Here is a 12,505-nt window from a genome sequence, read left to right on the forward strand (position 1 = left end):
AACATAGGACCTGGGGAACATAGGACCTGGGGAACATAGAACCTGGGGAACATAGAACCTGGGGAACATAGGACCTGGGGAACATAGGACCTGGGGAACATAGAACCTGGGGAACATAGAACCTGGGGAACATAGGACCTGGGGAACATAGAACCTGGGGAACATAGGACCTGGGGAACATAGAACCTGGGGAACATAGGACCTGGGGAACATAGAACCTGGGGAACATAGAACCTGGGGAACATAGGACCTGGGGAACATAGAACCTGGGGAACATAGGACCTGGGGAACATAGAACCTGGGGAACATAGAACCTGGGGAACATAGGACCTGGGGAACATAGAACCTGGGGAACATAGGACCTGGGGAACATAGGACCTGGGGAACATAGGACCTGGGGAACATAGAACCTGGGGAACATAGAACCTGGGGAACATAGAACCTGGGGAACATAGGACCTGGGGAACATAGAACCTGGGGAACATAGGACCTGGGGAACATAGAACCTGGGGAACATAGGACCTGGGGAACATAGGACCTGGGGAACATAGAACCTGGGGAACATAGAACCTGTGGAACATAGAACCTGGGGAACATAGAACCTGGGGAACATAGAACCTGGGGAACATAGAACCTGGGGAACATAGAACCTGGGGAACATAGAACCTGGGGAACATAGGACCTGGGGAACATAGAACCTGGGGAACATAGGACCTGGGGAACATAGAACCTGGGGAACATAGGACCTGGGGAACATAGGACCTGGGGAACATAGGACCTGGGGAACATAGAACCTGGGGAACATAGAACCTGGGGAACATAGAACCTGGGGAACATAGAACCTGGGGAACATAGGACCTGGGGAACATAGGACCTGGGGAACATAGGACCTGGGGAACATAGGACCTGGGGAACATAGAACCTGGGGAACATAGAACCTGGGGAACATAGAACCTGGGGAACATAGGACCTGGGGAACATAGAACCTGGGGAACATAGGACCTGGGGAACATAGAACCTGGGGAACATAGGACCTGGGGAACATAGGACCTGGGGAACATAGAACCTGGGGAACATAGAACCTGTGGAACATAGAACCTGGGGAACATAGAACCTGGGGAACATAGAACCTGGGGAACATAGAACCTGGGGAACATAGAACCTGGGGAACATAGAACCTGGGGAACATAGGACCTGGGGAACATAGAACCTGGGGAACATAGGACCTGGGGAACATAGAACCTGGGGAACATAGGACCTGGGGAACATAGGACCTGGGGAACATAGGACCTGGGGAACATAGAACCTGGGGAACATAGAACCTGGGGAACATAGAACCTGGGGAACATAGAACCTGGGGAACATAGGACCTGGGGAACATAGGACCTGGGGAACATAGAACCTGGGGAACATAGAACCTGGGGAACATAGAACCTGGGGAACATAGGACCTGGGGAACATAGAACCTGGGGAACATAGAACCTGGGGAACATAGGACCTGGGGAACATAGGACCTGGGGAACATAGAACCTGGGGAACATAGAACCTGGGGAACATAGAACCTGGGGAACATAGAACCTGGGGAACATAGAACCTGGGGAACATAGAACCTGGGGAACATAGAACCTGGGGAACATAGGACCTGGGGAACATAGGACCTGGGGAACATAGAACCTGGGGAACATAGAACCTGGGGAACATAGAACCTGGGGAACACGGGCAACACGTCACAACGTGACGCGTTGTGATTGGATATGCAGCTCTGCAAATAAAAGGTGAATTGATCCCAGTGCATGACGGAGGACGATATCACCATGAATTAAATCTCCACGATACGATTATCGTGAGTGTTTTTTATCACGATAAACGATAACATCGCTTATCGTCTCATTCCCCTAGTGGACGGCTAATCTCTGGCACCGTTGCCACGATGGCAGTGAAACCTGTGCCTCACACATTTTCACATGGGCCTGTTCTACCGTTCTACCGCCACCAGGAGGGGGATTTGTGCAAAACACATTATTGGACAGTACTCTACAGCGGAGCACACACTGGACGCGAACGGCTGCGCAGCGTCGCGTCGCGGTATCGACGCACATGAAGTGCCGCACGGTAACCCCAACTGGATGCGGCGCGCTGCCACAGGCTGCCACACAGCACATCCATTTCCCCGGTGGGGAGAACCATGGGAGAACATGTTCACCGCGCGGCAACGCTGGAAAAATAGAACAGTGGCGTATCGGCGCGGCAGGCGAGGCGGCAGAGCTGCGACTGCACGCGTCTGACGCCGCCGGTGTGGGTTAGTTCATTGAACATAATGGGGCCGTATGTTTTGACGCGGCGCCTCCGCGCCGCCTCCGCGTCCAGTGTGTGTTCCCCTTTACAGATTGTGTCCAAACATCACGCAAATAGCTACACAATATCTCATTAGTCATTACATGAAACGGGTCTTTCAGATGTTTCAGATTTCATCCTTATTGGCTAAGATCGGCTTCCAAAGTGTGCAGGAGTGCTCAGTTTTGATCAAAATGACTCAAATCATGAACACAGCGTAGGATTTGTGTGAAATTGATGCGAGGCGTTGTGTGCTTGTAGATCTGCTGTTTTCACTAGTTTTGTGCGACGGTCTTGTATGATGAAGCGGGGCTTTACTTTACCAAAAGACGTACACATTTGAAACTTTGGAGATACGAGGTTTCTGCCCGACAGTGACGATATTTTAGTGATTATGTTGTGAGGAAAACGTTGAGATAACAGCCATTTTGGTTAGAACTGACTGAAAATAACTTTGTACTTCAAGTTTAAAATGATACTAAATATATTTGTCCAAATCAATTCCAAATATTATCAAATTATCTCCCGTCACCCACTTTGAAAACCCCTGGTTTAGAAGACATTGATAGAATCAGGTCAAAATGATTCAAAGACTTGCACACATTTTCACAGTTTCTCAAACAATGCAGATCTACAAGCTCACAGCGTGGCACTCGGTGCCGCGCTGTGAGCTTGTAGATCTGCTAAAAATAAAGACGTTAGAAGGGTTTCTCTCACCAGAACTTGGTACTGAGGTCCTAGTGCCTGCTCCCACTTGGCCCTCAGCTCCTGTTCTTCCATAGAGATGTCTGCAGCTACACACACACACACACACACACACACACACACACACACACACACACACACACACACACACACACACACACACACACACACACACACACACACACACACACACGTAAACATCAAAGATGCGATTTAAAACCTTGTCCTATAGAGCAGGTGTCTTCAACAGGGGGTCCTCCAAATATTTGTGTGATAGAAACTTCTTTCCCCTACTTTTTTATATTAACCACTTGAACCCCAGCGTCCAGAGAACTTTAGCCAAAAATATCAGATCTACAAGCTTGTAGATCGGCTATGTTTGACAAAGAGCCTTGGTGTAGAGGGTAAAAAGAGCAGACTAAGTACAGAGTGAAAGGTCAAGTTTATTAAGTATTGACGGTTCAAGTGGTTAAATATCTGAAAACACACACGCACACCCACACACACCCACACACCCCCCATAAGCAGAGAGTGCATCGATGTGTATGCGTTCCAGAATATAATATCTTATGTTTATACATGTGAGCGATAAGTCGATATAAAACAATGTTTAATCTGTTTATGGTGCGATTATTCAGCCTTGTTTCACATTCTGAAAAACTACACGCACGCACGCACGCACCTAGTAGCAGCTGATTAAATTAGCAATGCTAAGCCGTAGCGTCACATGCTAATTCATTCTGGGCTGTTTGTGTGAATGAAGCCATCCATACGTTACCGCTAGCCGCGCTGCGCTGCGCTGTGCTGTGCTAGCTCGCTAAGTGTCTGGCGGAACACTTAGCCAAGCTAATGAGGAGACTTATTCAACACACACACACACACACTAGGGCATTCACGAATAGTGATTTTTAGTATTCGAATTATTCGACCTCAAAGTATTCGAATAGTGGAATATTCTTCAGGACTGGCCAAACTGTCAAATATTAAGTAAAAAAAAATAGCAGATCTACAAGCTCACATCGCGTTGTATTGTGAGCTTGTAGGCAAAGACATTTGATAGATAGTGATAAAAAGACTATCAAGTGTGTGTGTGTGTGTGTTTGTGTACGTGTGTGTGTGTGTTACCTCTTGCAGAGGTGTGTGTGTGTGTGCGTGTGTGCGTGCGTGCGTGCGTGCGTGCGTGCGTGCGTGCGTGCGCGTGTGTGCGTGCGTTACCTCTTGTAGAGGTGTGTGTGTGTGTGTGTGTGTGTGTGTGTGTGTGCGTGTGCGTGCATTACCTCTTGTAGAGGTGTGTGTGTGTGTGTGTGTGTGTGTGTTACCTCTTGTAGAGGTGTGTGTGTGTGTGTGTGTGTGTGTGTGTGTGTGTGTGTGTGTGTGTGTGTGTGTGTGTGTGTGTTACCTCTTGTAGAGGTGTGTGTTCTGGACATTTCCGAGGAGCGAGCTTTGACCTCCAGTGACCTCTTCAAGGACATGCGAGACGACTCTCTGTCCACTACACACACACACACACACACACACACACACACACACACACACACACACACACACACACACACACACACACACACACACACACACACACACACACACACACACACACACACACACACACACACACACACACACACACACACACCCGTATAAGTAAGCCCACTGATAAAGTGTCTGATCTTGAGTAAAGTAGGTGAGGACAATAACTATAAATTGAAAACACATCACCAAAATGATTTCATTTTTCCACTAGGGGGCGACTAAGAGTCAGGTAACCCCTTGTTACACCAAAGGTTGTGACCCATTGAAACTGTAGAATGTGTATGCAATCACCACAGAATGCAAGGCATCAGCGATCGTCACTGATTTACGTCTAACACCCGAAGTAAGTAGGAAGTGACTCCTTTGACAGCGGCTAATTAATTATTCAACAGTCTACCTGGGCCATTGTTGAAACTGATTGACACAGGCACCTGTCAATCATTCTGACCTCATGAATTATTAAGTAGAGTAAATGTACGTCATCCAGTATGACTGTTTGTTTATAATACACAAACACATGGCATCCAGTGTTAGGAATGGTCATCACTACAGATATGCTCTGTGTCTTTAAAAACACATCAATTCATTAAATGAACATTGTCGAAGTTGGGGAAATGACCCTACTATACAGTGATCTTATAATAGCTTGTGTGGCGCCATACTTGTAGATCTGCTATTTTGAGGCTATTTCTTGCTTTCAGCTGTTTTCAATGAATGCACGTCCTGAAATGTGGAGGTCCACACAAATATAGTAATAGAAACCTACACGTGTGTGTGTGTGTGTGTGTGTGTGTGTGTGTGTGTGTGTGTGTAGGTGTGTGTGTGTGTGTGTGTGTGTGTGTGTGTGTGTGTGTGTGTGTGTGTGTGTGTGTGCACATCTCTTCCACACAGAGCAGCATCAATGCAGTATTAAAGTGGTGTAGAGAAGATAAGAGCTCTATACACTATGCTCCGACCAATAGCCTGAGACTGACCACAGCACTGTGCTCGTGCGTGCGTGTGTGCGTGCGTGCGTGCGTGCGTGCGTGCGTGCGTGCGCTGGGTTAAATTCCAAGCAGCTGTAAACATATTTGTCATCTTAATCTGTGTTGTTGTGGAGGGGGGAAGACGGGAGGAGAATTGGAAACAGAAGAAGAAGAGAAGAGACTTTAGGAAACTTTAACAGAGTAAAGTTTGTGCCCGAGCAAACCCCAACATTTAGTCGGGGAGCCACAGGCCCAAAAGCTCAAAGAATAGGGTTTTACCTGTGACGTCATGACATACTTTTAATTTTATTTTTTTCTATTCATTTGGTCATTAAGGTACACAGAATGGAAACTCTGCGAAAAAGAAAAAAAAAGGTTATGGCCATTTGTATATTCACTCCATCGACTTCATTATACAGGGAAAACACACCAAACATAAATCTGCTTTAAGTAGCATGTGAGGGGTCAAACTAGGGGTTCTTGATGATTCTGAATCCATTGCAACCATGTGTTTTGCATGAAAAACATTCCTTGGGCAAAATTTCATTGGGCAAAACTGTGAAAAGTGATGAGTCATCACATTTCTCCATTTTGTTGGTCCGTTTTCAAGCCCAAGGAATGTTTTTCATGCAAAACAAATGCTTGCAATGGATTCAGAATCATGAAGCACCCCTAGTTTGACCCCTCATATGCTACTTAAAGCAGATTTATGTTTTGTATTATTTTCCTGTATAGTGAAGTCGACGGGACTTTTTTTCGCAATGTTTCCGGCAGAGCAGGCCTCTCATGCTGTGTACCTTATTGACCAAATAAATAGAAAAAACAAAATGTATGTCATGACATCACAGGTCCTCTCAAATTGTGGGCTCCCCGTCTATTAATCGCTATGAAACACTTCCTTTGTTTATTCTCCCAGCCAACTCGCATGAATGGACGCATGGATTTACACCAGTGGGACAGTGTTTTCTGCAGGTGTTTCAGTCCGAGTGTATCAAAGGGTGCGTTCGGAAATGTGCACCGGGTCTGGTTAGGGTTAGGGTTAGTTTTAGGCATAGTTTTACTGAGATTAGGGTTGGGTTTAGGTTTGGGTTTAGGCACTCACTACACTGAGCGCACCCGCACCCGGTGCACATTTCCGAACGCACCCTTTGATACACTCGGACTGAAACATCAGCAGAAAACACTCTCCCTTACACGACTGCTGTTGTTTTTGAGAGGTGATCAAAGGCATGATAGAAGAACATTTGCGCTCCGTGAATCGCTGTGCGCGGTGGACACGCACATGTGGCGGAGAGAGTCGCAGCCCCAGCCTGAAGCCTCAAAAGTCTAGTATCTGCCCTCGTTCCATAGGAATATCCCTTTGGAGTAATGGTTAAGATATTGGACTTTCACGCGGGAGACCCGGGTTCGAAGCCGGGTGGGGAGGTTCGGATCTCCTCCGTTGCACACACGCCCACGTTAAAAGGTAAGGACATCGTGGCAGGAAACCCCGAAAGTTGATGTTTTTAAATCGCAGGGAGTGAGTTAAACACACACACACACATAGGGCTGTCACAATTATTACATAATCGTCTAATCGTGATTATTTGACATTATCGCAATTATTTTGTCATAATCGTCATAATCGTGAACGTTGAAAAAATTTCCGAAATAGTGGAAATAGCAGATCAACGCTCACAACGCGTCGCATCGTGACGCGTTGTGAGCTTGTAGATCGGCTATTTCCACTATCAAGTTATTTTTTAAGTAGTAAGTTGTCAAATATGTCAGTAATTTCTTTGTATATTTAGGTTATGTGTCATATCTACCATGTGCAACTTCAAAGCCTAAAAGCCAACCAGAAATGTAATTGTCAACGACAAAAACACAATTAAATCGTTAATCGCCAATTAGTTGAGTGACAATTAATCGTCATGTAAAATGTCATATCGTGACAGCCCTACACACACACACACGGTTCTACCTGCCCAACGGTCATGGCCACTTGCCCGTCGAAAACGATATAGTCCATTATAAAACGATAGGCAAAATGTACATGTTAAACCCAATGGAAATAAAGTAGGGCATTAGCGAAAAAGTCGACAAGTCGACTCAGTCGACTTCATTACACAAGTCGACTCCCACCAGAGAAAGTCGAAGTTGAAAAACAGAAAAACGTTCTATTGTGAAAATAGCAATTTCTGCCTCTATATATTTGACAATTTGGACAATGTTTAATTTGTCATTTTAGAGGTATTAAAAAGTCTTTAAATTGTCACTTTAGAAATGTGCAGATACCCTCTATACACTTAAACTTTATGTTGGTTTGTTTACAGTTGAGAGAGAAAACAATGTTTCACATTACGTTAATCATCTGGGGACCCCCCAAAATAATAGGGGGGTCGTGTGTGATGGGCTAGAAATGGCCCCCAAAAACACCCACAAAACTGTGAAAAGTGATGACTCATCACTAAACCATCGTTTTGTGTGGTCATTTCTAGCCCAAGGAAAACTTTTGTACAAAACAAATGCTTGCAATGGATTCAGAATCATGAGACCCCTCACATCCTATTTAAAGCAGGGGGGTATTTTCCTCCTTTATACGATGGGAGCCCAACTTGATATGGATAATTCTGTGGGTAATTTTCAAATTAAAGTTTCGTACCCATGGCTAAAATCCATCGTTAGGTCCTAAAGAAGCCTCAAAAAAAGTTTGGTGCTTTTGTCCGCTTCGTTTTGATAATTTGGTTAAGCCAACCCACTATACTGCAGAGTGGCCACAGTCATTTAGAGATAATCTGAATGAGTGCAACCGTTAGTAGTAAAAATGTAACGTTGTTTAAAATGAATAGCTTATAATTCATCACTTCATTCAATGCACTTGCCCATCGGGGCAACCAGAAATCAAACTCCACTTGCCCATCGGGGCAACCAGAAATCAAACTCCACTTGCCCTAACGTTTTATTTACTTGCCACGGGCAGTCGGGCAACCGTTAGTCAACCCCTGATTTATATTAGGGCTTTAACGACTTGTGATTTTTACAAGTCGACTCGACTCAGTAAAAAGTTGAGTTGAAGTCGACTTTATCGTTTGATGATGTCATCACATCACACACGACCCCCCAATCATTTTGGGGGGTCCCCAGATGATTAACTTAATGTGAAACATTGTTTTCTCACTCAACTGTAAACAAACCAACATAAAGTTTAAGTGTATAGAGGGTATCTGCACATTTCTAAAGTGACAATATAATAACTTTTTAATACCTCTAAAACGACAAATTAAACATTGTCCAAATTGTCAAATATATAGAGGCAGAAATTGTGAAAATAGCAGATCTACATGCTCACAACTGCTATTTTCACAATAGAAAGTACTTTTTTTTTTCAACTTCGACTTTCTCTAGTGGGAGTCGACTTGTGTAATGAAGTCGACTGAGTCGACTTGTCGACTTTTTCGTTAATGCCCTAATTTATTCAGCGCTTTAGTTTACATTCACCAATTCACGTACCTCTGTCCAGTGACCTCTCTCCTCCCTCTATGTGTGTGTGTGTGTGTGTGTGTGTGTGTGTGTGTGTGTGTGTGTGTGTGTGTGTGTGTGTGTGTGTGTGTGTGTGTGTGTGTGTGCGTGCGTGCGTGCGTGCGTGCGTGCGTGCGTACCTCTGTCCAGGCTCCTCTCTCCTCCTCTGATCTTCCTCACTAAGGTCAGATGAACAGAGTCTCCTGTCCTCCTCATCACCTCCAGAACCTCCTGGTTGGAGAAGCCCTGCACACTGAACCCATCCAGCTGGACAGACAGACAGACAGACAGACATTATATTAACACTGAACCCATCCAACTGGACGGACAGACAGACATTATATTAACACTGAACCCATCCAACTGGACGGACAGACAGACAGACAGACAGACATTATATTAACACTGAAACCATCCAACTGGACGGACAGACAGACAGACAGACAGACAGACAGACATTATATTAACACTGAACCCATCCAACTGGACAGACAGACAGACATTATATTAACACTGAAACCATCCAACTGGACGGACAGACAGACATTATATTAACACTGAACCCATCCAACTGGACGGACAGACAGACATTATATTAACACTGAACCCATCCAACTGGACGGACAGACAGACATTATATTAACACTGAAACCATCCAACTGGACGGACAGACAGACATTATATTAACACTGAACCCATCCAACTGGACGGACAGACAGACATTATATTAACACTGAACCCATCCAACTGGACGGACAGACAGACATTATATTAACACTGAAACCATCCAACTGGACGGACAGACAGACATTATATTAACACTGAACCCATCCAACTGGACGGACAGACAGACAGACATTATATTAACACTGAAACCATCCAACTGGACGGACAGACAGACATTATATTAACACTGAACCCATCCAACTGGACGGACAGACAGACAGACATTATATTAACACTGAAACCATCCAACTGGACGGACAGACAGACATTATATTAACACTGAACCCATCCAACTGGACGGACAGACAGACAGACATTATATTAACACTGAAACCATCCAACTGGACGGACAGACAGACATTATATTAATACTGAACCCATCCAACTGGACGGACAGACAGACAGACAGACAGACAGACAGACAGACATTATATTAACACTGAAACCATCCAACTGGACGGACAGACAGACATTATATTAACACTGAAACCATCCAACTGGACGGACAGACAGACATTATATTAACACTGAAACCATCCAACTGGACGGACAGACAGACATTATATTAACACTGAAACCATCCAGCTGGACGGACAGACAGACATTATATTAACACTGAAACCATCCAGCTGGACGGACAGACAGACATTATATTAACACTGAAACCATCCAACTGGACGGACAGACAGACAGACAGACAGACAGACATTATATTAACACTGAAACCATCCAACTGGACGGACAGACAGACAGACAGACAGACATTATATTAACACTGAACCCATCCAACTGGACGGACAGACAGACAGACAGACAGACATTATATTAACACTGAAACCATCCAACTGGACGGACAGACAGACATTATATTAACACTGAACCCATCCAACTGGACGGACAGACAGACATTATATTAACACTGAAACCATCCAGCTGGACGGACAGACAGACACAGACAGACAGACAGACAGACAGACAGACAGGGAGTCATGATATGGTTAAGCACAGTACCCCGGAGTTATGCAGGAACGGTACGCTTCCCAATTCAGATAATAGAGATAAAACAGATCTCACAGATCATATCCACTTCCCCATTCAGATAATAGAGATAAAACAGATCTCACAGATCATATCCACTTCCCCATTCAGATAATAGAGATAAAACAGATCTCACAGATCATATCCACTTCCCCATTCAGATAATAGAGATAAAACAGATCTCACAGATCATATCCACTTCCCCATTCAGATAATAGAGATAAAACAGATCTCACAGATCATATCCACTTCCCCATTCAGATAATAGAGATAAAACAGATCTCACAGATCATATCCACTTCCCCATTCAGATAATAGAGATAAAACAGATCTCACAGCAATCAGACGGTCGTGAACTCTGATGTTTCCACTCTGTTCTGCAGCGCTGCCTGGAACCACATGTTTGATGAAGACTCCTACTGCATCTGATTAAAATAATACACATAAACATGTTTAATGAAGACTCCTACTGCATCTATAAATATAATACACATAAACATGTTTAATAAAGACTCCTACTGCATCTATAAATATAATACACATAAACATGTTTAATAAAGACTCCTACTGCATCTATAAATATAATACACATAAACTTGTTTAATAAAGACTCCTACTGCATCTATAAATATAATACACATAAACATGTTTAATAAAGACTCCTACTGCATCTATAAATATAATACACATAAACATGTTTAATAAAGACTCCTACTGCATCTATAAATATAATACACATATAAACATGTTTAATGAAGACTCCTACTGCATCTGATTAAAATAATACACATAAACATGTTTAATGAAGACTCCTACTGCATCTATAAATATAATACACATAAACATGTTTAATAAAGACTCCTACTGCATCTATAAATATAATACACATAAACATGTTTAATAAAGACTCCTACTGCATCTATAAATATAATACACATAAACATGTTTAATGAAGACTCCTACTGCATCTATAAATATAATACACATAAACATGTTTAATGAAGACTCCTACTGCATCTATAAATATAATACACATAAACATGTTTAATAAAGACTCCTACTGCATCTGATTAAAATAATACACATAAACATGTTTAATGAAGACTCCTACTGCATCTGATTAAAATAATACACATAAACATGTTTAATGAAGACTCCTACTGCATCTAAAAATATAATACACATAAACATGTTTAATGAAGACTCCTACTGCATCTATAAATATAATACACATAAACATGTTTAATGAAGACTCCTACTGCATCTATAAATATAATACACATAAACATGTTTAATGAAGACTCCTACTGCATCTGATTAAAATAATACACATAAACATGTTTAATAAAGACTCCTACTGCATCTATAAATATAATACACATAAACATGTTTAATGAAGACTCCTACTGCATCTGATTAAAATAATACACATAAACATGTTTAATAAAGACTCCTACTGCATCTATAAATATAATACACATAAACATGTTTAATGAAGACTCCTACTGCATCTGATTAAAATAATACACATAAACATGTTTAATAAAGACTCCTACTGCATCTATAAATATAATACACATAAACATGTTTAATGAAGACTCCTACTGCATCTGATTAAAATAATACACATAAACATGTTTAATAAAGACTCCTACTGCATCTATAAATATAATACACATAAACATGTTTAATGAAGACTCCTA

General features: G+C 42.9%; 1 protein-coding gene across 1 annotated transcript in view; it reads right to left on the reverse strand.

The window, feature by feature from the left end:
• The window catches only part of patj (PATJ crumbs cell polarity complex component), a gene marked incomplete at its 3' end in the record, with an annotated part of 204,503 nt that overhangs the window by 161,208 nt on the left and 30,790 nt on the right, over positions 1 to 12,505 (reverse strand). Inside the window, exons 9-12 of the mRNA XM_080749893.1 lie at positions 11,139 to 11,227; positions 9,179 to 9,305; positions 4,439 to 4,531; positions 3,052 to 3,128 (exon numbers count right to left, since the gene is read on the reverse strand). Coding sequence (XP_080606019.1) covers positions 3,052 to 3,128; positions 4,439 to 4,531; positions 9,179 to 9,305; positions 11,139 to 11,227 — 386 coding nt within the window. The remainder of the gene's footprint in view (positions 1 to 3,051; positions 3,129 to 4,438; positions 4,532 to 9,178; positions 9,306 to 11,138; positions 11,228 to 12,505) is intronic.

Source organism: Nannobrachium achirus (genome assembly GCF_963921795.1).
Source record: "Nannobrachium achirus genome assembly, chromosome: 1".
Classification (NCBI taxonomy): domain Eukaryota; kingdom Metazoa; phylum Chordata; class Actinopteri; order Myctophiformes; family Myctophidae; genus Nannobrachium; species Nannobrachium achirus.